Source organism: Alosa sapidissima, chromosome 6, assembly GCF_018492685.1.
Source record: "Alosa sapidissima isolate fAloSap1 chromosome 6, fAloSap1.pri, whole genome shotgun sequence".
Classification (NCBI taxonomy): Eukaryota; Metazoa; Chordata; class Actinopteri; order Clupeiformes; family Clupeidae; genus Alosa; species Alosa sapidissima.
The window spans coordinates 18,528,044-18,555,032 of record NC_055962.1 but is presented as its reverse complement, the minus strand read 5'-3'; the positions used below and the strand labels follow the sequence as shown (position 1 = coordinate 18,555,032).

General features: G+C 40.2%; 1 protein-coding gene across 2 annotated transcripts; it reads left to right on the top strand.

Annotated features, from left to right (window-relative positions):
* The first annotated feature begins 8,149 nt into the window (after positions 1-8,149).
* LOC121712372 lies at positions 8,150-18,429 on the top strand. Of its 2 annotated transcripts, none has more exons than XM_042096635.1 (6): positions 8,150-8,553; positions 15,855-15,950; positions 16,095-16,313; positions 16,644-16,840; positions 17,324-17,357; positions 18,160-18,429. In XM_042096635.1, the coding sequence occupies exons 1-6, from the start codon at positions 8,526-8,528 to the stop codon at positions 18,192-18,194; spliced, it is 609 nt and encodes a 202-aa protein (XP_041952569.1). In that variant the 5' UTR covers positions 8,150-8,525; the 3' UTR covers positions 18,195-18,429. The 2 variants fall into 2 exon arrangements, with proteins under 2 accessions (XP_041952569.1, XP_041952568.1); XM_042096634.1 differs by having other exon boundaries at positions 8,153-8,553; positions 16,074-16,313; positions 18,160-18,424.
* Positions 18,430-26,989: the final 8,560 nt, after the last annotated feature.

The window sequence follows — 26,989 nt, the reverse complement described above, 5'->3', positions numbered from 1 at the left end:
AAACATTGATATAACATTTTAATGGCATAATAATGGTAACATATTGTGTTCAACATATTTTAAATGTTTTGTTCTCACGTTGACTGCACATTTTGCACAACAAATGGAAATAGCTCAGCACTCATGGAGCTCATGACATTCTAAGTTCATCAGAGACTTACTTTAAAAGTGCTTCAGTCATGTTTTGCTGCTGTTGAGACTGATTGATGCTGTTGAGACTGATTGATGAGACTGTTGATTGTGGTAATTGTTGAAGGTGATTTTCATGCGCAGCATCTCAAAATCCAATAACACCATAGCTATTCCCAAGTGTGTGTGGACTGACCAAAACCATTTGTTTTGTGGGTTAAATGTTAGTACAACTTAAAAATGAAAGGGAAATCACAAAAAGAGATTATAGCCACAAAAATGGGCAATATAGTTTAAGGCATAATTGGTAGGTCATACAGAGCTTTGAAGTCATGTTGTCCCCCACTTCATCTGTGTTTTATTTAGGTGTGTCTATTCATAGACATTTGTAACTAAACATTTCCTTTTCCTTTATTATTTTGTTATTGTCATTGTTGTTGTGTTGGTCCAGTCGGGGTGGGTGGGGGGTGTTTTGTGTGTATAAAAAGAAAACAAATGAAGAAAAATCTTTTGTAACTTTGCTGTCTTTTGTAAAATACTGTTTTTTTTTATATAATACAAAAATGTGCAATATAAAAGGTGTAAAGTTATGTTGGTGATCAAAAGCCTAATCAGCTGCTTCATTTGTAAGCAACATACTTTAAATATGATGGAAACTCTTTTTCTCTTCAAATGTGATATGAAAACTTGAAGGTGGTTTTTCATGCTCAGTGGCTTAAAATCCATGAAATTCTCCTAAAAGCCATTGCCACACACACACACAAGTGGGGGCAAAATTGGAAATTGGTGTCGTAGAGTGACAATGCATTGGTTGATTTGGTTGAAAAGTCACAGGTTATTGATCGTAATGATGCTATTCATAAAAATAATCATTTAATTGTCTCCCAAAGGAGAATTTTGCATTGTTACAGTGTCCAAGACAGTGAAGGAAAAAAATAATAAGCTGTAAAGTAACTCAGACTTTTAAAAACACATTTTTAAAGGATATTTTTTGCCCATGTCGCACACCCCTGCTTTCCACATACAATAGAAAAAATGCAATATCTGAAAGGTTGCAAAACCAGTAATGTTGGTTTTGTGTCTATTATGCCCCCTGCCAGACCGTGACAGTGTTTGTTTGTCTGGGAATGTTGAGATCATTCATCAAGATTGGCAAGGTACAGGGTTTTAACTTTTTAACTTTTGTCACTCCTCTCCTGTCTCTTTCTGGCACTGTGCAATAGGGCAGAACCCATGCATGTGTGAGCAAGAAATAAATTGCCAAAACACGTATATTAAGAGACAGAAGAACACTCCAGTTATATAAACAACCTGTTTAAAATGAGAATCTAATCCCGCCTACTCTGCCATTGTTTATAAAATAGAACACAGAATAGGTTGACATTGTTTCTGAGACTGTGTCCTCACTTCAAGTGGTGTTCTTGTTCAAATTTCATGCAGGGGTCTAGAGCACTCTTAAGCAACCTAATGTAGTTTTTTAGATAACACAAACCTAAAAATTGTCAAATAAAGATAATCTAAGAGTTTAAGAATCTTACGCTAGTGGCAAGACGTGCATGTTAAAGATTCTAGACCCGCCTTTTTTGCAGCAATCTAGGTTTTGAGGCAGGAATGATTCTTCGCCATCACTCTGGCCTTGTACTCACTAGTTTATGGATTGAGGTCTGGACTCTGGCTGGGCCACTCTGAAATGTTGATATTTCTCTCTGTTAACCATGCTAAAAAGGTGTGATCTAGAATCATTGTGGAGACATGGAGAAGCTTGGTACAATAGGTATTATAAGAACCATTTTGAGAGCTCTGATGACAAATAAAGATGTTTCCATTGATTATTTAAAAAGGGTATGAATTATTCTTGAAACATTTTTTACAAATATGAAAACATGATTCCATGTTTCTGCCCAATTGTCTTACAACCTTTGGCAGTGTCATTTTTAGTCAGAACAAACATATTGGTCAAGTAAAAAATAACATTAAATCAATATTTGCCAGAGGTGTGAATAATTTTGTTCTTAAAGGAACACGCCACCCAATGTCAGTAGTAATATATGTTCTTACCTTAACTTTCACGAGTTGAGTCATACCTCTCCCGTGTCGGTACGTGCACTCAAGCGCTCTGGTGCGCGGCGCGAATGTGTTAGCATGTTGCTATGCTAACGGGCTCAGACGTAGCCCTACTTAAATACAGTTGCACGAGTAGTTGATAAAAATGTGTAAGGTCACACAACATGAAACGTGGCGATTTTCCAAGCGAATAAACAGGAGAACTACAATGTGGCGCAATAGCACTTGGGAGTACTTCGACGCGTAGTAATATTAATTAACACCTAATTGTAGATCCTATCCACCACAGAGTTTAGAATCCATGCTTGATCGACCCCTCAGCCTCCCCCTCCCCTCACACACACACTAGAGATGCGCAGATGGGCTATTATTTCAACCGTAACTGCATAGCAAAGCGTATCATCCATCCGCATCCACAAGTTTTTTGACCAATTTTCAAAACCACACCCGCCCGCCATCCGCTGGTTGTTTTAATGTATATGGGTGATGTGGCGCTGCTGACGTGAGGCTAGAAAGCTTTTGCCTGTTCTAGAAAGACTGATCCAATGCAGCAAATATATTAAAAGGCTAAAGTCCTACATTGGCTATGTTGTAGCCTATCCCCAGAATATCAGCAGCAAACTCAGTCTCTGTCTCGCAAAACAGTCTCCAAATAAAACGCACATTTCCAAGTCCCATTTTCGTCCCCGCGAGAGTTTAACAGGTGCGATATTTCAAAATCCCCATGTTATTTTCCCATAGGAAAATAGGATACCGGATCTCCTTTTATGGGCAAAGATGGTAGCTTTTTTGCGATGCACACATAAACAACACAGCCACACACATACACATGAAGACACACACACACACATGCACACACATGCACACACACACACACAAACAAACACACACACACAAACACACACAAACGTACGTGCACATAAACACACACACACACACCCATAAACACACCCACACGCGCACACACTTAAAGACATACACACAACCACGCACACACACACACATGCATGCACGCACACACATAAAGACATGCACGCATAAACACATGCACACATACGCACAAACACACACACATAAACACACACATACTCAGTGGAAGCTTTGGCTGAGGGCAATTCCATGGAAAATTATGTTTTTTGTAACATTCATAACGCCAATAAAATGTGATGGTATGGTATGATGTGAATGATTACATGAAATTTGAGCATTTGCTGTTTTTGGCTGAAGAATGTACATGAGAAAAAATGCACAAAAAATTAATGTTATTATCATTCACATCATACAAATGCCAAGGCATTTCACTAGCGTTATGGATGTGACAAAAAGTAAATTTTCCGTTGAATTGCCCCTGACATGTTCAGAACTGCACAAAATTTGACACATAAGATCATTATGACATCTTCTGAAAGCAAGTGAAATTCCATGAGTTATAGCATGAGTTATTGAATCTGAGGCAACAGAGATTACTGTTATTATTGCTGCTTTTAATATCAGCATTGCTCTTATTGGCGGTGTTTTGAGTGTTCTGCCATGTGTTTCAGTAGGCCTACATTTTCATATGTTCCATAATGCTATGTGTGCAATATATCAAGACAATGGTCAGCTCGTTTTCTCTGAACTTCTTTCTACTGTTTTTTTTGTTGTTTTCTCTCTTAAATGTAGACAGACATGATGGCAGTTTCAGAATCAGTCACCCTCATCATAATCATTTCCTCTGGTTTGGTAACGGGGGCATGTAATAAAACTGCCACATCTCAGGTAAACGGAAAATTTGGGTAATATTTTATTTTAGTGAACACATGTTAGCCATTAATGCATAGCTTCTATATAGTATGTTTGTGTTAGTGCTCAACAAGGTCTGTATTAAGCACCATTGTACATTTATTAAGTCTGTATTGAACAATTTCTTATTCTTAATTAATAAGTCAATTATTCTTGATAAATTGTTAATAAACACCCAGTTGATCCTGATCTAAGGTTACTGGTATATAGTAAACATACAGTACTTCCCATGTTTGTGTGTGCGTGTGTGTGTGTTATTTTAGTGTACATTTATTTTATGTCTAATGTTCACTGAACTTGTAGTCACCAGTTGTGATATCAATAGTAAAAAGGAGTGGCACATAATATCTGAAATAATGTATCATTCAGTGATCAATGAGGTTTTTATTGCTTCCTTATCTTATAATCAGGTGGCGGATGACCTGTCTGTCTTGAGACCCGCAGGAAGTTTTGCAAGACACTTTGTTTTTTTTATTAATCAGATAACAGAGTATGAATAAATGAATGAATGAATAACAAGTATTATATCTCAGAGTACTACTAAATACTGCAATGACTTGAAGAGCTTTTTTGTATTTCACATCATAGGTAATAATATATATTGATATATATTATATACAATATGATGTTCTTCTGATACAATGTAATTTATACCACAGTTAGGTCCGGTAGAACTATTTAATAATTTTTGATTGGATGAGAGGCATTCTGTGAGTAATCAATTATCTCAGGACATCCCCACTCAGGCATTTTGTTTGTACTTTGATGTACAGTCATGCACAATAACTCAACAGCAGTGTTTCTTTCAGACAGTTTTTAGCTGTTTGTTGCTGACAGTATGTCCTTTCTCTGGTCTTGTTCCCTCTCCAGCATAACCTCACCATGTTAAGAAGTGCAACATTAATCCAGTCCATACTAAACTGGAGCTTGAAAGAACTGTCTGCTCCCTACAAAAACGAGGACAAGGTGACCTTGGCCATGCTGGACATGAATAACTAGTTCCAGCATGGCATCAGTCCATTTCTGAGATGCCCCCATGAGCAGACAGAGATCCCCATGTCCATCACTTAGTCATTGCTAAGCCTCACCTCTCTTTGTCCATCTTACTCTCCTCTTTTTCCCACTTGTTCTCTGTCTATCAATCGTTCTGTCTCTCTGCAGCTGGCAATACTGAATCTTCTCAGTCCTAAGCTGAATTAATGGTTCTGCCCCTCCCTCCCTCATCCCCAAGGGAAAGAGGAGGTTGTCAACAGAGTGTTGGATCACCTGTTGGAGTCACCGGTGGAGAGGAAACTTCCAGAGGCTCTTAAACACACCATCATTCTTGCAGAACAGGTCAAAGATCTTATTATCTTACTGAGTCACTAAATCTAAGCAGACTGATGTGATTTTTCATATGTCTGTAAAAGCATCAAAATGCATTTCATTTTATTATCAATCAGTAAATTGGAGTGTTGTTTTGAAGTTTAGTCCCATTGTACCGAATTTTGGTTGCAGTTCCACCAGAGTTCCACTGGGGGCGATCGCTATGAGTGCAGAATGAATGGTAATCAATGGAGCTAGACGGCTAAATTTGTCTCTTTCACCTGATTGTCGTTGACAAATCTCAGATTTGATTGTAGTTTGTATAACTTCAACATGGGTTATAGGTCAAAAGTTGAATGAACGAGTACTTATGTCCTTTTGATTTCTTACAGGTTGGGTCGTTGTTGCCCATAACACGCTAGCATTGTGCTAATGAATGACGTCATTGACACGTTTGAAAGGCTTTTTAGAACAATTAAGTGACTTTAAAAAATATAATACTCAACCAAGTGTATTTTCTTTGCCTCCCCTTTCGAATACAATATTCAAATTACTTGAAATAAAAAACTAGATGTACCACAGAGCGGTACAAAATATGACCGCCGCCCAGTCCAGCACATTTTTTCCACAAAAAAAAATCACGCTGAAAGGCCTATATGATTCTAACTGTCTCACTAAATTGCATTATCCACACTCAATTCTCACTGGTATCTGCTAGACAACAAGTACCAAAACATGATTAGTTCATAGATTTCACATGTAAAATTCATTTTATACAACCCCACCTCCATCTTGCCTGTTCATAATTCTGAGAAATTCTTGATTGTTTGTGTTATGTTATGTGTGTGTGTGTGTGTGTGTGTGTGTGTGTGTGTGTGTGTGTGTGCGTGCTTGTGTGTGTGCCTGTGTATGTGCCTGTGCATGCAAGCGTACATATGTCTACTGTGTGAGTATGTGTCATACGTATGATTACTGTGAATGTATGTGTGTGTGTGTGTGTATCTGTTTGTGCACATGTGTGCACATGAAATGGGTTAACATGACCCCTAGAGGCAAACATACGGGAAAAAATGGTCATCCTAGGCCCTACAGTTCTCAAGATATTCACAGAGAACTGTGTCTGCCCTACCCTCCTTTCGGGGGGTCCAGTCACGCGGGGGGGCTACAGATCAAAACGAAAAATGACGGTTCCATGCTATCCATGTGGGGGTACATGCCTACCAAGTTTTGTGTACCCCGGTCTTTCAGTGTCCCGGGAATCCTTGTTGGTGTACGTCACTAAATGTACACATAAATTATTTTATTGTAAGGCCCCCCATGAACAAAAGTACACAAAACTTGGCATGCATTCGGAGGGTGTCATAATGATCCTACACTTTTAATTTCGTGCAGTTTTGACCTTGTCAGCCAGAGATATTGTGATGAAAACACCTAATCTTTTGCTTTTTAATTTTTAACTAGGTGGCGCTATACATGAAATAAGTGGTAATGGGATGGGTTGACATGCCCCCTTAAGACCAACATACATAAAAAAAGGTGGACCTCCTAGGCCCTACGGTTCTCGAGATATTCACAGAAAACTGTCTCCGGCCACCTACAGGCCAGTTGGTGTGTAGTAACATAAATTAATTTATTGTGTGGCCCCCCATGAACGGAATTCCACAAAACTTGGCGTGCATACAGAGGGTGTCATAATGATCCTACACTTCCAATTTCGTGCAGTTTTGACTATGTTAGGTCACAGATACCTTCAATTACAACACCTCATTTTTACTTTTTTGTGTTTAACTAGGTGGCGCTATACATGAAATGAGTGGTTATGGAATGGGTTGACATGGCCCCTTGAGATCAACATACAAAAAAAAATGGTCCTCCTAAACCCTACGGTTTTCGAGATATTCACAGAAAACTGTGTCTGCCCTACCCTCCTTTCGGGGGGTCCAGTCCAGCGGGGGGGCTACAGATCAAAACAAAAAACGATGGTTCCATTCTATCCATGTGGGGTTACATGCCCACCAAGTTTCGTGTACCCCGGTCTTTCAGTGTCCCGGGAATCAGTGACGGAAATTTGGGCATGCGAAAAAGAAAAAAAAAAGAAGAAAAAAAAATCTGACTAAACCTATATGACCGCCGCTTCGCTGCGCGGCGGTCATAATTATATCCCGAGAAAAGTGGATTTTGAGGGGTACAGCTCCATAGACCTCCATGCATTCTGCACTCGTGGACGAGCGCCCTCATGTGGAACCACAGACGGAACTGCAACCAGCTCAGAAACCGGAAGTTTTTTTCCGAGAGTGGCAGTTCTCCCCTTATTAGACATTCTCTGGTGTAACGAAGCCAAAGATTGTTAAGGCGGAGCAAGATACTTCGTTGTAGTTCATGTCTATGGGCGCGAAATATCGAATCCTGTCTGCATAAAGAGGCATGTCGATGACGTATTGATGAGCGTACGTTGCAACCGGCCAACAGCAGCGGCATAAATAACCGGCGCACACCTGATATAAAGTCAATTTTCTCCAGACATGGAATGCTCAAAAATGTTAAAAATGTACCTGAAATGTTCAAAAGGATAGTGAAAATGTGCCCAAAATTCACATTCTTAACTCTATAGAACCAAGACCTTAGCATATGTGGTAAAATTCTGAGCTATGCCCATAGACTTCAATGGAGCAGTCGCTGCCTCTGCTCTGCATAAAGGGGGATTTTGACCCCCCCCCCCCTCGTGCGATCCGGGTTCCCGGAAGTGGCTCCTGATGAAATATCTTGCTCCGCCTAAACAATCTTTGACGAAGCTTCGGACATCACTGGTCACGTGATTATCACAAAACGAATCAAGCTCCGAAACAAGTTCCATTCCAAATCTTCGATACACTCCTCGAAGCAGTGGGTTCACGGGTAACATCACTAACATTCACGTGTCAAATAACCCTTGTCCCGCCCATCACGCAGTTTTAGCGGAATTGTTTGCAGTTCATGCAAACGCAATATTTCAGACTAGGAAGTATTAGCTAGAACACACAGCTTAAATTTTGCAGGAGCCTAGGCCTACGACTCTGACCTATGTCTCATCTCATAGCCTAACTGCACTTATTTTTTGTAATGACGTGCTTAGGCCTAGGCTATTGTCGAGACTCGTCAAGATCGGTTGGCTATTGTATTATTAGCTCTTCAAAAGTGAAAGTGATTCACCCAGTCAGTCATCATACAGCATTCATTGCTGTTGAAGAGCTATCCTACACACGGGCATGACTACAAATTTAGGAATAATGCAAGGTAAGTTCGATGCAGTAAGTTTTAAAGTCTGTAGGCTATAATATAGGCTACTACATGGTTGGGTTTGGCTACATTTCCCAGGGTAGCCAGCCTACGACGAAAAACACATGTACGCTTTGGAATAATGGCATAGCCTTAAACGTGAGTCGATCTAGAAAGAGAACATGTAACGACTCCTTTCACAAACGCGAATACAACCACACCGCCGCATAGGCTACCCTTATAAAACGTTGCCGTTGCTACATAACAGTGTTCATCATTAGACTGTCTCAAGAAAACATTTGAAAACGTAGCCTATAGGCCTAGTCTAAGTTCTGGGTAAGATTTGTATGCACTTTATTTAGCGGAGAATATCTCAACTGTTTTAGACTAATATGCCAAAATCTCTACCTGGGACGAAAGTCCTGAAAATGACCACAAGGTGACACTATTATCACACTGCAGGTGAATGGGACTTTTTCCCCTTTATAGATAGGCCTATCCTCATACATTTCTACCAGTTTAATCTTCATATTAATATCCTTATTTGTATTATACATACATACATACATAAATACTTTTTGTATTACACTTTGTCTTAAAATAAAGTATTCATAAAATAAAATATGCAAATTAGGCAATATCTCATTAAATATGCATACATATAAACTATTGAATTAGAACTACAGATTTTCTGAGGGGATCACAATGTTCAATTACCATGTAGTGTAAGAATTCTGGTTTGATATTTTTAATTATGTTTCTGTAGATGTTCAGTGTGGATGTCGTGTGTGTTGGGTGGGGGGTGGGGGTCCTGTTTTGTGCTGTAGCTTTTTTAATGGACAATTATAAATACAATTGTATACAAAACAAGGGACTTTTTTAAAAGAAAGAAAACAAGCATTTGATTAATATACAGACATTTTATATCTAACTTTGTTATTATCAAGTTGGAACATTAACTTATAAAGTGAAAAATACACAACAACAGGTTTATTCCCTGTGTTGCAAGGTAAAACTTTCATAACAGAGTCCAGATATGGGGATGATGATGAGAGCTCATTCAGTGATAGGATTTTTACAACTACTGCCTCCCTTGCATTTGCAGCAGTTGCAACAACTGATACCAGCTACCCGACAGGAACACACATTCTTATGTGCACACTGGCCACACGAGCAGGGATCTGGCAAACCTTCAGGTTTTGAGATTACAATCTCAGGGACTAATAAATTGCCCTTTCTTACAAAACCATAAGCATCTGCATTTAAGATCAAGGTGGCGTCTGTAAATGGTGCTTGAACCCAAAGCTGCTGTTGATAATAGGCTCTTTGTACTGTATATGTTTTCTTGCATTAGTTGAGGTGCAGCAGCCCTCTCAAAGTCCATCTTAAGGGCATTACTATCGAACGCAGCATTGTGCAGGTCGTCAAATGTCTCCATGTCCATTGATGGTTTGAGACATTTGACCAAGACATTTTCTGCCATTGTATTGCACTCTCTATTAGCTGCGGACAGTTGAAATTGAGAATCAGAGAAGAGTTGTGGTTTGCGGACAGTGGTCAGAGCTGCAAGTTTGGTTGATATTTTGCTGGTTGTATCGCACCCAGTCAGCGCTGTTGTTGTATTGCACTATGCAGATATCATGAAGTGGTAATATTGATCTTTTCACTCCTGAGTTGCGGATGAGCCAGCCCAGAGCAATTATTATGTGGTATAATAGGCACGCAAAGACGTCTGTGTCACCTGATGACAGTGTCAGTGATGTAGATTCTGTGGATAAGTTGTTCTCTCAGATCTCCAGATCTTTTGGAATTTTGTAAAATAATGTTTCAAATATAAGTAATTGGTATGTACCAACTTATCTGTTCTTGAGGAATAACTTAATGACATGAAGACACTGTAATTTCATCAACTTGTTTGAACTTGTTTCAAGTTGTTCAAAATTACAACTCACAATGACACGTAATAAGTGTACATGCCAACACAAAGAATAAAGATATCCTTACTTTTCTTGATCTCATCAAGAAGTCATTTTGCTTGACAGCCATGTGCTCTGCTATGACCTCAGGTCTCTATGGTTGCCAAGTAAACTTTTGTTGGGAAAAATAGTTGAAGGTGATGGCGTGATGACGGCAATATTTAGAACAGGTAGGAAATGAAAGCTTTTAAAGTTTAGGTTAATAAATAACTGGCAATTCCTGTATGTTACTATAGTTGTATGTAATAGGTTGACTGTTTTTTAGCCATTTTCTTTATATCAAATCAGAATACGTACACTCTTCTATGACCTTATAATTATGGTCATTGTGAACATTGTGATCACCTCAGAAAATCTGTAGCTTTAAGGGTGTATATGTACATATATTTAATAGAGAGACATTACCTCATTTGCATATTTTATTTTTTTTATTTTTTAGGCAAAGTGTAATACAAAAAATATTTCTCTTAATATGAAGATTAATCTGGTTGAAATGTATGAGGATATTTATGAAGGGGGGGAAAATCCCATTTAAGTCCCATTGAATAGTATCTCCTATTGTGGTCATTTTCAGGACTTTCGTCCCAGGTAGACGGGTAGTAGGCAAAATGCATAAGGTGTATTAGGCAATAAGCCCCGAGAGGCCTTATGAATTACAAATGTAACGCAAGTACACATCTTTTTTTATTCTTGTTCAAATGTAATACAAGTATAATTATATGATTATATATAGATGTATCTATTATTTCTATATGTACTCTTATCCATTTTTATCCATTTATTTTGATTGTTTGTTGTATGTTCAAACAAAGGATCCAACGATATTTTTGTGCATGTCATTTACACTAATGAAAGACTGGCGTATTTCTTCATAGTTCAATCTGTCCGGTCTCTCTTGATGTATGTGACACATAGTCACATTATTTAGGCTCACCTGAGACATTGAGGATCTCAGCCAAGTCTTAAGCCTCCTCAGGGTACTAAAGCTCTTCTCAGCCTCAACAGAAGAGGCAGGCACAACGAGCAAAAGCCTCACTAACATTTCTACCTGACCGAACAGATTTCTCACCTCCGGCACCATTTCCCAAATAAGTGTAGCGACATCAGAAGTTCTCTGATATGTATAATTTGCAGTGAGTATGGCTAGCTGCAACGGTAGCAGTCTGGAATTCAACTCATGGTACTGATCCACAACCGTTGCCATCTCACCATGTAGCAGCACATTTTCAAGCATCTGCAGCTTGTACAATCCAACTTGAATAAACCTATTTGTGAATTGAGTGCTTGCTGTATCTAAGGCAGTGTAGAATTGGGCTCTCTAATAAGACTTGGCATCCGAATAGATATGGGCTGCAGCTTCACCGGTGTAACGCTTTGTAGGTTTGCAGATATGAGGCATCTGAATAGGTAGTAGGTCCATCTCTGTTGCCATAGCAGTTGTTTTAGCAAATAAGTCATCAAAGTGCTCCTTTGTTCGTTTGTCCTGCATGCTTGTTTTGACATGCTCCACAGCCTCCAACATGCCTGAGACAGACTGTTTACTAAGCTGCAGGGAGGTGTTCAGGCATTCCAAATCCTCCATCAGGTCTTCAGCCATTTCAAGACCAAGCAGAGTGTTACCTCTTAGAAATCCTGCATGAAAACCACGGGCCTTAGTTGAAGTGCCAAGTGTCTTAGTTGAAGTGTACTTTAGAACTGCATAAGGCCATTTCTTCAAGGGCTGTAAGCACTGACTCATACTGGTTGAGAACTGAGCAGATGGCTGGGGTGCTAACAGTCCATCTGGTTGGACAGAGAGGTTTCAATGCAGTGAAACCATCTTCGGAGTTTGCAATTTCCTGTAAAATTACTTTAAATTTGCGACATTGATTAAAGAAAGTTCCCTGGAGCGAGTGAATTAGAATCGAGGGTGAACAAAAGAGAGAAAATGACAAGTGAGAATGACAGACAGAACATAGTGATTAGCCTCTCTTTGTGCTATTTTGTCTTCGGCCAACGGTGAGTTAAATGAAAGACTTGATGAGGTGAGCCTGTGGTGACGTATTAGCCTGGCCCCGGCCTGCCTACGTACTTCCGCTCGATTTCTTTTCCCTACAGTACTCTGTCTGGAATAGGTTGATTCGCGCTTGTTCACTTCGGAGGTTGGGCAGCCGAACCAACCAGCGAACAGAGGGCGTTCCTGAGAGCAATTACGTTACCCAGGCATGGTGTTTCAATTACTACATCCCCGCCCCCGAAGTAGATCGCTTGGAATACATCAATGTAGGGAGCGAAAAGGGCTTATACTTTTGAGCAAATGTGAATAAAATGCGCAAATAAGGTTGGTGTGAGTTATTTTAGCTCTTTCTAGTTTAGCCTATTAACAGGAGTGTCATGAACGAAGTCACAGAGGAGTAGGATGTTATATCGTTAGCTAAACTTTAGTCATAGATTTTGTCACTTGAAATAGGCTACGAACATACCCGAGTCAAACTTTAGTTTAGTAGGCTACATGGTCGCGTCAAACTCGCTATTTTTCAAACACTAAGAAGGCTCGACATAACATGAAACTTTGATCGAAGCTAAGCTGCCACCATCATACCTGTGCCGAAGAAAACTGCTCCATCCTGCTTCAATGACTACCGCCCCGTGGCACTGACACCCATCATCATGAAGTGCTTTGAGCGGCTTGTCATGTCACGCATCAAATCCATTCTCCCCCCCACCCTGGACCCCTTCCAGTTTGCATACCGAGCCAAACGGTCCACAGAGGATGCAATCTGCTCTGCCCTCCACCCAGCCCTCCACCCAGCCCTCACCCACCTGGAAAAAAGAGACTCATATGTGAGATTGCTGTTTATAGACTTCAGTTCTGCATTCAACACCATAATACCACAACAACTCATCTGCAAACTTGACAAACTGGGACTCAGTACCTACCTCTGCAACTGGCTACTGGACTTCCTCTGTCAGAGGCCTCAAGTAGTACGTGTTGGCAACAATATCTCAAGCAGCATCACACTGAGCACGGGGGGCCCCCCAAGGCTGCGTGCTCAGTCCGCTGCTCTTCACCCTGCTGACGCATGACTGCACTGCAACCTACAGCAACAACCACATAGTGAAATTTGCTGACGACACAACTCTGGTGGGTCTCATCACCAAGGACGACGAGACTCAATACAGGTTGGAGGTCAACCTTCTGACCACGTGGTGCAGGGACAACAACCTCCTGCTGAACGTCAGCAAGACCAAGGAGATTGTTGTTGACTTCCGTAGAGGTCACACCCAACACCTGCCACTGACCATTGACGGTGCTGTGGTGGAGAGAGTGAGCAGCACCAAATTCCTGGGGGTGCACATCAGTGAAGACCTCTCCTGGACCACCAACACTGCATCACTGGCGAAGAAAGCTCAGCGCCGCCTGTACTTCCTGCGGAAACTCAGGCGAGCAAGAGCTCCACCAGCAATCATGACCACATTCTACCGAGGCACCATTGAGAGCATCCTCTCCAGCTGTATCGCTGTGTGGGGTGGAAGCTGCACTGAATACAACAGGAAAGCCCTGCAGCGCATAGTGAACACAGCTGGAAGGATTATTGGTGCTTCTCTCCCCTCCCTGAAGGACATTTACACCTCCCACCTCACCCGCAAGGCGACCAAAATTGTGAGTGATGCAAGTCACCCCGCTCACAATTTGTTTGATCTACTGCCCTCTGGGAAGAGGTACAGAAGCCTGCGCTCCCGCACCACCAGACTCACCAACAGCTTCATACACCAGGCTGTTTAGGATCCTGAACTCTCTCCCCCCTCTCCCCCCTCCACCCTCAGCTACATAACATCCTGGACTTTTAGACCCAAAATGGCTGCCTTGCACTACTCCACTTGCACTACTCCACTTGTACACTTGCACACTTGCAACTTGTTGTTGTTGTCCTGTTGTCCTGAACACACTTCTGCTGCACTTCTGCTTACATAACTTGCACCACTATGCCACTTGCATACTTAGGTCAAACAAAACTACCTCAGCCATTTATTGGCCTGACTTTTGCACTATTATATTGACTGTCTACTGTATGCACAATTGCACAATTTCTACCAAATTTTGCTGCTCTTATTTCTTTATTGTATGTGCCTTCTTATTTTTACTTTTTATATTGTTTACGTGAATGTTATGTTTGTCTGTGGACCTAATTGGTAAAATATGTCTTGTCTCCACCGTGGGATAGTAGGAAACGCAATTTCGATCTCTGTATGTCTTGACATGTGAAGAAATTGACAATAAAGCAGACTTTGACTTTGAAGCATCATCAGTGTCTCTACATATGAACTCGAGCATTGAGAACATTGTTCGTGTACACATAGTTTACTAAAAAGAAAGATTTTGGACAACTCACTCCTTGCAAGATGGCAAGATGGCAGCGAGCAAAAAAAACAAGTGAGTTGTTCAAAACCTTTCTTTTAGTAAACTCTGTGTACACCAACAATGTTCTCAATGCTCGAGTTCATGTGTAGAGACACTGATGATACTTCGATCAAAGTTACATGTTGTGTCGAGCCTTCGAGAATTACGCAGATGAAACGTGTGATTGTTTGCTGATAAGATGCATGCTTGCTTGTTATGGGCGTGATGCAGAGAAACTTCTTTGTATGACGAAACGCCGTTGTTATGATTGGTTCAAAGCAGTTCAAAGGAACTCCAATGATTTTAAACCTCAAACTGTGCCCTACCACCCGGAAATAAACGTACGCCTATGGATCTCTCTGCTAAGTCAGAGAGTCTGGTTGCCAGGCTACTGACGTATTGCGAAACTAAAAAATCTCCACTGAGTGGGATTGTGACTTCATCTAGGCCCAATAGTTTGATGTTGTCTTGGAAAGTTACTATTTGTTCACTACTTATTTCAGTTTGCTGATGGTTAAAGTTTTCATAACTAAAATGCTCTCAGGGAGCGCAGATATTTCCAAGGCCAAATGTAGCCATTTACGAGTCCCTTTAAAGGCACACTATGCAGGTTTTTTAGGTTAATATGCAAGTTTTTTTAGCTTAATTTACCTTCATTTAACAGCTTCAGAGTCATTGGAATGGTTATATGACTTTTTTCGGGTTGAATGGTGATGGAGTTTTTCAGACATTCGTCATGACAGAGCCAGTGAAAAAAAAGCAAAAACCGAGAAAACAGTAAGGAAATTGCCAATACTGCATAGTTTACCTTTAATTGGGATAATGTAATAGAAAAAATGTGAATGGGGTGAATAAGTTTGAGAACCATTGTCTAGGCAGGGATAACATATAAACTGGGTAGCCTAAACTGATACGAAGTGGCTTTTTTGTAATGTAAGAATATTTCATTTGATTTTTTTTAGGCCTAGATGCTGAGGTGACACTGGCAAGTAAACTGTTCAGTTTTCTCTGGGCAATAGGAATGAGGACTCCAATCATCAAAGGATTGTTAATAAAATGTAAGTTAGTTTCTTTCTGACAAATGTTATAATCATTAGGGGGTCCAAATATTACATTCTTTCTTGGGACCTCAAATTTCTAACAGTGACCATGCTGAACATTCACGTGTTTTCATAATCTAGTGTCGTCTTTATATGGGACAGTGTTGACCATTTACCTGGAAGTGACAGCTGGGATCAAAGTGTTCACTGTCCTCACTGGGAACACTCTGGGCTCCCATGAGAGGTTCAGGAACTGTCTCGCCACTCAGTTGACCCTGACGGAAGTGCCTTCAGTCGAGGACTGTGATGTCATCCTGGCTTACTGTCCAATCGTTTCTCGAGTCGGAACTGACATTGGGGCAGCACTATCGGTTATTCCAGGTAGGTTGATTGTGTTAGTAGTAATTCAGTTAATGATGATTAAGTCAGTGTTTGTAATCTAATACACTTTGTTGTTGAATTCACCAAAGTGCTCCTCTTGGCCCTCTAGCAATCTATTCTGTGTCTGTGCTAAAAAAAAAAATAGCCTCAACTAAATGGGAAACCAAAACGGTGACTCAAGCTTTAAACAATCCTAGCCAATCACAGCTGCATGAAATGGTGGGGTGTGATTTGATTTGCTGTTGAGCTAAAATATCAGTCTTTCACCATAATTGTGAAGAAGATTATGCCATTCTGAAGTAAGCATAACTGAATGTGACTTCTTTACAGATTGCCGACCTGCAGTCCTAATGGTGTTTCACCACACCAATGACAAATATTACATTGTACCAAACACCAACCGATTTACTCAAGACAGGGGTATATCCACAATTGACTGCTTGTTCAATGATGATGGACTATTAAAAGCCCCCCAAAATAATGAGGCTTTTAGACTTGCAGTAAAACATTTGAAACTATTTCATAAGGTAAGTTTTTCTTGTAACTGTACAATTTTGTTTGGCAACAGCATATCACATAACATAGCCTGTTCATTTTACACGCAGCCTTCACTACCATGGACTGAAGGCCAGTGGGTCTAGAGCTATGTGATGCACAAAGCTCACTCCCCACCACAGTGCCTCAGTAGACCTGCTTTTTCTTAGAATATGCAGCAATATGTGTTAGTTTACAGCAAAGCATGTAAGAGCGGCGCCACAGTCATTGACTTCAAACATTTCACAGAAATGTCTGTTACAACTCTTTTATTTTATATTAGACCATATTTTGTATTATATTCTAATATGCTATCATGTCCTTAACCATCAGGTTTATGCCATAATGTTTCACAAGAAAGTCAAATATAATATAATATAATACTGTATATGACATTAATTCTTTATACCTGAGTATTGGAAATTCACATTCACTTTGTTAAATCCCTAATTCCTCCTGTTCCATAATGTGCCCAGGGCCGGCTTCTCCGACTTTTAACCGTCCTTCAGCGTAAGTGTCTCCTCTTATATCACTAATGGCAAGTAAAAGGTCTGGAGTAAATGTTTATAGTGCATTTTCTTACCTGTATAATCCGACATTCTGACTATACTTGTATGAAAAGAATTATCCGGAGTAAAATGCACTTTAGATCAATTTACGGATGATTGGGAGTACATACGTTGAGTTGACATCAAAATCATGTCATTCGGATGTGTTTTGAGAAAGTTCGATTTTACTGTTTTTAGTCAAAACTCGTTAGCCTGGAAGTGACCAGGGCATGTCATTTCGCCGCTACAAAACGCTATTTTTATACCCTTTTCTACAGTTCCAAACAACATTACACTTACGTAGTATCCCGAGGTCTTTATGTGGTCGGATAGAGAGTCCAGAATGAATTTCATCAAGCCAGTACCTTTCCGGAAATATTGCTGCTGCAGCTGGCATCTTTAGGGGAAAGTCCGTAGGAGTCGATTGCATCACGTCGTTACACGACATCACGTCACGTGACATTTCAAAATTCCATCCTGTTAGTAAGCTAGGGTTAGCGACCCTCTACTCACTACCACGTAAGTGTAATGTTGTTTGGAACTATAGAAGAGGTATAAAAATAGTGTTTTGTAGCGGCGAAATGACATGCCCTGGTCACTTCCAGGCTAACGAGTTTTGACTAAAACCGGTAAAATCGAACTTTCTCAACACACATCCGAATGACATGATTTTGATGTCAACTCAACGTATGTACTCCCAATCATCCATTTTACTCCGGATAATTCCTTTAATTAAGATGTGTTGCTTCTCTGCTTCCTAACAGGCTGGGTAGGCTACATGCCTTCAGAAGATCATTAATTATTGGACTTCCACATGGATTTCAACTGGGACATAGTAGTGCTGGGCGGTATACCGGTTCACACCGTATACCGGTGTATATTTTCGTTATGATATGAATTTTTAATATATTGTATTTGATTACACAACGTAATCAAATACAATATAAACGCGCGACAGTGTTTCAGACGGGACTTTTTTTACACGCACGCATGGTGTCACTGCAAGGCATAGTGAGGGTAAACACAAAACACCTTAAGTTTTTCCCCTGAAGTATGACCCTTAAGGCTTAATTTCTCCTTAGGTAAGGGGTTTATTTAAGGGTGTTGCACAGAATAATACCTTAAATTGTTTCTTTAGTTAAGGAAAAACTTTAAGGGATACTGCATTGAAAAGGATTTACCGTCACGAAAATTCTATTGAGATTGTTCAACAGCTGTAACTAGCTGGCTAGTAGGTGATGTCGTTAGTTAGCAACCCACCGAACACAGTGAAGTTTAATGATCTTATCCAGGGTTCTCAAGTCTCACGCAATGGGCGTGAGACACGCGCAATTCAACAAGTTCACACGCTCACACGCCACACCTTGCATTTCTCACGCAGAAATATTAGGCTCAGAGGTGGGACCAAGTCACTGTTTGGCAAGTCACAAGTAAGTCCCAAGTCTTAGCAGTCAAGTCCAAGTCAAGTCCCAAGTAAATACAGAGAAGGGCAAGTCGAGTCCAAGTCCAAGTCACATCAAAGCCAAGTCGAGTCCAAGTCCAAGTCCCAATCTTTTTCAAGTCCTGAACAAGTCATCAGGTACTCTTCACTTAATAATGCCATTATTAGACTATCGATCATAATTTTAGCACTTCCATCTAATCCACAGTATTTTTTGTTTATAAATACAGATTAAAATATGTTCAATGTTTCCGTCTTGTAATCTTTTACGACATATGCATGCGCATACCTGTGTAATCTGTAAACAGATAGCTACATAACACTCAGCACAGCTGCAAATATATATATTGTTTTTCCAAATTGCGGAGCCCACTGTAAGGATGAGTAATAATTTGACTGATGGCAGTTCACTGCGCTAGGCCACAGATTTGCCTGCAAACAATTTATTAGGCTGTCTGGCAGTGGCGACTCATAAGGGAAGCCAAGGTCAACACTTTTATATTATTTAAAAGATAATAATGACAGTAATTTTGTTTTAAAGTATTCATTTCTTAAGAAATACTACACATTTGATGCTGTTTATCTCATTTGTAAATGGTGCACTGTCACTTTAAGCCCATTGTGTCACACGTTCTCATAATGATCCTTTTTTTACCAGCTCCGTTCAAATATAGCCTATGGCTAGTCCACAAACTCAAACATTGTTTGTGCCACATGTATAGCACAATATTAACAATGATAAGCATGATATTAAGTTGGCACAAGAGAAGCATGTATGACATGATGCTTGCTTGACATTTTCTGTTTGCAATTAAAAGTGAATTATGAGCTGTAGCCAGTAGCCACCTAGCTACAGTAGCTGAGTGAAATGTATTTCAATCGGCATATCATGTGCTTCATGTAAATAAATTATTGAATACTTCAAGACTATTAAGACCAGTTCCATTACACAAGGCAAAGACAACTCTTCATAATATTCTTGTCCACTTTCCAAATCACAGTGAGTGCAGCTATGTCATAGTGACCTGGATCTCATAGTTTATAACAGTACAGTAGGCTAGTGAGAACCGGATAATTCACAATCTCCTCTAATCTCGTATTTGTTGCCTTCACGATTTCCTTTTATATGTTTCTTATATTTAAAAGAAGATATCAATCATCATCAACAATGACAAGCCAGCTGGAACCTACTCATTTTCTCTCCCTCTCGTGTGTGCTTGGATGCGTTCTCAATTAAATGCAGTAGGCTAGCATAAGTTCAAGTTGGATCTTAATGGAGAGGACTCGAAAAGTATCAACTTTATGTAACATGCTGTTGGTGCTTTTTGACATTAAACGTTCTCTAACAAGAGTGCAAATCAGTTTGCAGTAAAGCTACTAGTGATTGGCTAAATGTTGGTCCTTCCTCTGTCTCTTGGTGCCCTACACACAGTGCGTAACGCGTGTGGGGGTAGCGGCAGTACTGTACTGTGCTCTGGCCGCTTGTCTCCGCTATTTTTTTTTTTTTTTTTTTTAGTCGCGGGAAAGCGTCTGTGGGGTGACTGGTCCACGATCAGGAAATTTAGTTTTTGATTCGAGACATGTCAAGTCATCACAAGTCAAAGAGGCAAAGTCCGAGTCAAGTCTCAAGTGAATAGTATTCAAGTCCAAGTCGAGTCGCAAGTCATGCCGAATTTTATCAAGTCAAGTCTGAAGTCATTAAAATCATGACTCGAGTCTGACTCGAGTCCAAGTCATGTGACTCGAGTCCACATGTCTGATTAGGCTACTATGTCAAGGTATCTGCATAATTATTAGAGGTGCAAGGATACCAGAGGATTTCTCGCAGAGTTCAGAACTAGCACACCACTCACCGGCCAAATAATAATAAAAAATAGCCACTACATCCAATCCAAAAATAGTGTTTGTTGTATCCGGGTAAAATTCCAAAATAGGACATCCCCTACTGCAACCATGTTATGCTTGTGCGCTTATGTGGGGTTACACGTTTAAGATTTCAAAACTGCACCAAAATGCTTTTTATTCAGAAATTCAACTGTCTGTCATTTAGTAAACCAGCCTACTTATGGCACTTTAACAGTGTGTTTTATTTATAAACTAAACTAAACTGTCGGTCATTAAGAAAACATAATGATTGTGTCGTTGTAGCTTTGTGTAAACCAGACATCAGCAACGTTCATTTTATACGACCAATCACTCTCGTGGCTGCCTGCACTTTCCATGTCGTCACAACTGCAACTTTCACACTCGTTTGTGCTTTTTAGCGGCGTGTTCATCGGACACCCGTCTGAGCCTCCATGGACCATGTCAACAATGAATGAAAATTAGCTTATTATCAATGAGTGTTATCAATTTGAGCAAGTATGCTACACATACATTTTTTTCTAAAGATACACGACTGCTGCAGACAATGAGCTGCCAACCATCATAAAGTAATAGCGACCCAAAATAATGTACTTGCTGTCCTTATAAAAAAAAGAAAATAAAAAGTTGGTCTCAGCATGCACATTCTTGGTCCAATGACTCCGTGACAATAGGCTACTCAAGTGAATAAAGAAATTAGCTTAATAAATAAACTATTTGTCTCACTCAGTACATATATATTTGTAAATTGGTGAGAATATCCCACCGTCAAGATTATTATATTTCAAGATTCCAATCTATCCCACCTAAATATGAAAAGTTATTTCTAGTGACATGCTTCCTGGTGACATAAGAGACATAGCTATGCAAGATGGGTACAAATCCCAGACTGTCCTGAAAAATAAACAAAAAAACTCACCAGAAGTCTTTATTCAATTCTACCTTCATTGAATGAGCACGCGAAGCCAAATATTTGTGCGAGTGAGTGCCCCCCCCCCAAAAAAATTGGATACCGTGGTACCCTTGGATCTCACTCCAAGCTGAGCTCAAAACTTGAGAACCCTGATCTTATCATTCATCTCACCTGAAGAATATTCGCTGAAATTATCCAGGTAGCAAGTAAAGCGTGTTATAGACATGCACTGAGCAATACTAGCTGGCTAGTTAGAAATTATCCTGACTGTCATCAGTGCACCAAAACGAACTTTTTTGTTAATGTTTTGCCTAGTGAAACCTAACCGAAGCTCATGGCAGGCTAACAAGACATCCACATGAAGTTAACGTTAGCCTACCACTAACGTCATGTAAACCACACAATAACAATACATTTCTGATAGGCCTATTTGACAGAGTAAGCATATTAACAGAGAGGGTTTATTTTAAATTGTATCGTTTTAAAAAAGTATAATTATTGCAAGTTGCACTACTTTTTGTATTGGTTTTATACAAGATGTTTGTGAAATTTGCACAGTAAAAGTTCTGTATTTTGACTGCAATTGTCTTTTGCATTCTGATTAGATTCTTCATTAGAATCATGAGTGGCTTTTTGTAAACAGCATCATTTTCTGGGGCCGTGCAAAACTGCATTACCACTAGTGTGGAGTTATTCTACATCATGACAGTAAAATAGACCATCCTTAGTCAATGTACTGCAGCAATTCCTCTCTCAACCTGTAGAAAATGCTGTGAACATCTGATTATGCATGGTAAAAAAATACCGTCATATACCGTGAAACCGTAAGAATTTTGAAAAATACCGTGATACATTTTTGGTCATACCGCCCAGCACTAGGACATAGCCTAGAAATCTAGACGCACCCTAGCGGCGGCAAAATAATTTCCTCAGCCTGTACGTCTAGTATCAAACCATAGGGATTTCTATTGGCTGACGCCGTGGACTTCATCCAATCACAGCGCTCTATTTTGTTAGAGAGTCTTAAGGCTGGCTTAACAGGATAACGACAGTCCTGTGACGGTGAACAACAAGGAAGGTGGCTATGGCTAACGAAGAGCGGTTGTTTGAATCGGCGTTGGCGTCAACTTTGGAGGAGTTGGACTTGTGCTTTTCTTTGAAAGTTGAGCAACACAATGCACTTAAGTAATTCCTTTCGAAGAAGGATGTACTTGCCGTTTTGCCGACCGAATACGGATATGGTCGTAGCGCTGGCCTATTGCATGCCTAGGCAGTTTGAAAGACAATTCTCTGCCCGCCCCTTGGATTAAGCGAGGTAAATGGTTCGATTCCAGACTATACATTTCAATGATATAGGATGGCCCGCCAGGCTAACTGGGACATGGATGTACCAATCATCTAGATGTACCGCAGAGCGGTACAAAATATGACCGCCGCCCAGTCCAGCACATTTTTTCCACAAAAATAAATCATGGTGAAAGGCCTATATGATTCTAACTGTCTCACTAAATTGCATTATCACACTCAATTTTCACTGGTATCTGCTAGACAACAAGTACCAAAACATGATTAGTTCATAGATTTCACATGTAAAATTCATTTTATACGACCCCACCCCCATCTTGCCTGTTCATAATTCTGAGAAATTCTTGTGTGCATGCTTGTGTGTGTGTGCCTGCCTATATGCCTGTGTTTGTGCATGTGTATGCATGCGTACATTTGTCTACTGTGTGAGTATGTGTCATACATATGATTACTGTGAATGTATGTGTGTGCGTGTGTATCTGTTTATGCGAAAAAAAAAAAGAAAAAAAAATCTGACTAAACCTATATGACCGCTGCTTCACTGCGCGGTGGTCATAATAATATGACGGGCTACAGTTGTATTGTTACACCTGTTGATAATACAGTGGTTTCTTCAAGTGAACTTGACAAGAACCTAGTCATCAATGTTTTGACCTTGTTGGTCATAGTAATGCAGACTGGTATGAACAAACTCATGGCACTATAAGCAGAGGGAGATCATATAAAAGATGTAAAAGAAGTATTGTTTTGAGGATGAAATCAAATGCATGGAACATGCAAAAGGGAACATGATGAAACTATGAAGCATGACAATATACCTACATCTACTGTATGTAGTGTGACAGATTTAATACGTTTGATTTAATGTCCAACACAGTATATTTGGTCACTTTGATTGTTAATTTGAAGTGTGTCTGTCCTTAGCCCTCAGGATATGAGTTTGAGAGTTGCTGAAAATGGCATATTCTCTATCCTTACAGAAATAAAGAAGTGACATCATGTAGACTGCCTGTCAACAGCATTGTACACTTGTGATAGAAACAAGCTAAACATGTTGTTGTTTCTGTTGTATTTTTCTGAACTCACTTGTGCATGTCCAGCATGGAGCTAATTTATCTGTAAAAGAGATCTCCTTTTAACTTTCTACTGTAATGTTTTGGTCCCTCTGTTCTTTAAACTTTGAGAAATTCCCCCACAACTTCCCGCAGGGTTACTGATAAAGTTGGTTAAATTGTGCCTGGACATAGTAGGGAGCCAGATTGCATTCCGTTGCCAATGTCAGTCCCCTTGGTTGATTTGCCATCAGTTCACTTCAATATAAAAACTGTCTTTTCATTATACAAATAACCCTTGAGCTCTTATCTATGTAATCTCAATGGCAATGCAGCTTTTGTTTGCACCTCCAACAGCATAGCCTGTTACTACTGCCCACAAATGCCTGTATGTTTGACTCAGTGAATAGGCTATTAGTCAGTCAGTCCACACCAGAGATCACCCGAAAGCTGTTCAACTCTGTGTACAACTTTCCTCATGAGATCAGTTCCATGCCCTTCACTAATCATTAGTCATTTAATTTAATAAAGGCTCATTTATGTTCTTACTACTAGGGGGGTCTAGATTGTTCGTATTCCAAATCATATGGTAAATGGACTGCATTTACATAGTGTTTTTTTTTTTTTTTTTTACTCCTGCGAGCACCCAAAGCGCTTTACATTGTCATGCCTCACATTCACCCATTAACACATGCACCGATGGTGGAGGCTGTCAGGCAAGGTGCCAACCTGCTCATCAGGGGGCCGGCACTGGGGTTAAGTGTCTTGCTCAAGGACACTATGACAGGGTCAGGAGGAGTTGGGTAGCCTAGAAATCTAGACGCACCCTAGCGGCGGCAAATTAATTTGCTCAGCCTGTACGTCTAGTATCAAACCATAGGGATTTCTATTGGCTGACACCGTGGACGTCATCCAATCACAGCGCTCTCTATTTTGTTAGAGAGTCTTAAGGCGGGCTTAACAGGATAACGACAGTCCTGCGACGGTGAACAACAAGGAAGGTGGCTATGGCGAACGAAGAGCGGTTGTTTGAATCGGCGTTGGCGTCAACTTTGGAGGAGTTGGACTTGTGCTTTTCTTTGAAAGTTGAGCAACACGATGCACTTAAGTCATTCCTTTCGAAGAAGGATGTATTTGCCGTTTTGCCGACCGGATACGGATATGGTCGTAGTGCTGGCCTATTGCATGCCTAGGCAGTTTGAAAGACAATTCTCCGCCCGTCCCTTGGATTAAGCGAGGTGAATGGTTCGATTTCAGACTATACATTTCAATGATATAGGATGGCCCGCCAGGCTAGGAGTTGGGCTCAAGCCAGCAGCCTTCTAATTGCTGGACGACGACTCTACCTCCTGAGCTACTGTCTCCACTATCAAATCAATATGAAGAATTTCCTCAGGCCTTCTTCACGAGAAGAATTAGTAGGCTATTTAGTTTGAAAATGAGTAGGCCTATAGGCTATTAGGCTATTTACAAACAATTGAGTTTCTTACATTATTTCAGGAGGTAAGAATGAAAAACATTAGTTATAAAATAATAAAGCATAAATAAAGTAGGCTATACAGGCCTATTTTTAAAACCGATTTTATGACAGACCTAGCCTAGGCCTACTCCCTCTTCCTATATGCCCACTAGCCAATCCCTTTGTTTGAAGGTATCGAAAGACACTTTCACTTTCGATTTTAAAACAGCTGCGGGGACTGTTTGGTAACGTTACCGTCAGTGGATCACGTTTATTTAAAACAGGTAAGCTAACCTACGTTGCCCATATTTGAACGAACATAATCATCTGTGTGTGTAGGTGTAGGCCTACGGTCATTTTGTATGTAGCCTAAGCTAGCCTACGTCTTCTCGAAATTACAACGTGGTAGCGTACTAGTCTACGCCTGCATCGTTCAACATTTATTTTAATCGACCCATCAGTCGTAGGTTAAGCTATTGTAGCCTACATGAATGGTAGGTGTAGCCTATGCACAGATGCGTAACACGAATATATATTTTGTCCTGTATTCTTACTGTCCCATTCTAGGATGAAGCCGGTGAAAATATTTGTGACCCAAAGTGGAAATACTCTAAATTCCCATAAGGACTTTCTGAAACGTCTCCGTCATCATCGCAAAATCAAAGAGAAAGAAGTTCATGAATGCGACGTAATTCTGGCATTCTGTCCAATTGTTTCTCGAGTGGGCACTGACATTGAGGCCGCACTGAAGATCTTTAAAGGTAGACCTATATGTTTCAACACCGTGATTGCATGACAATGGTGGTGTTTATGGGAGGGAGTTGCTTGCATAACGTTTGTTATTCCCAAACAGGCCTATTTTAAATTATTTGTATTAGGCTATTGTGTTCTAAAGAGGGCGTTTTACACTTGTTTTTCAACGATACCTAGTTGTAGAGTCTCTCTGAAACTAGCCTAGACTAGATTCAAAGCTTAAACTTATTTACAACTAGGCCTAATCAGTAGAGCTATACACAATCTCATCTGTTGTATATTCCAGTGATACAACAGATTGTTTTAGGTTGCCTTCTTGTCACATTCCCTCCACTGTTTTGCCCTCTGAAATATTCCAAACAAACTGAGAGCTATGAGAGTCACTTGACTTAACACATCAATTGATTAAAGTCATGGAACAGAAGAACCATCCCTTATTCATGAAGGATATCCTCAGGAATAGAGAGTGATGAAAGTGAGAAAAATAATTGCAAAATGCATGGTGGGTGGATGGGTTGTTTAGGCCAATGAAACAGTCAACTGACCTGACATTTCATTGAAATAAGGATTAAAAAAACAGTCTTATCACTCAGTAAGATCCAATGAAGAATGTGACCTACCATATTTTCAACACATGAAATGTTTATTATCTTAAAGGTGCTCACTTCTGTTGACGTTCAAACAAAACAGAGAGCTAACATGCTCCATCCCCCTCCCTCCCGTGCAATTGTAACATTGCTTAGAGTACCTTTAAGTTCTTATCTCAGTTCCTGACAGGATAGATTGCACCCACCCAACTTGGCCTTAG

Coding starts and splice junctions, on each gene's coding strand:
- LOC121712372 (XM_042096634.1), top strand. CDS start 8,526: ATGACTACAAATTTAGGAATAATGCAAG. Junction 8,554..15,854: donor AAATTTAGGAATAATGCAAG/GTAAGTTCGATG, acceptor GATTTTTTTTAG/GCCTAGATGCTGAGGTGACA. Junction 16,314..16,643: donor AGCACTATCGGTTATTCCAG/GTAGGTTGATTG, acceptor ACTTCTTTACAG/ATTGCCGACCTGCAGTCCTA.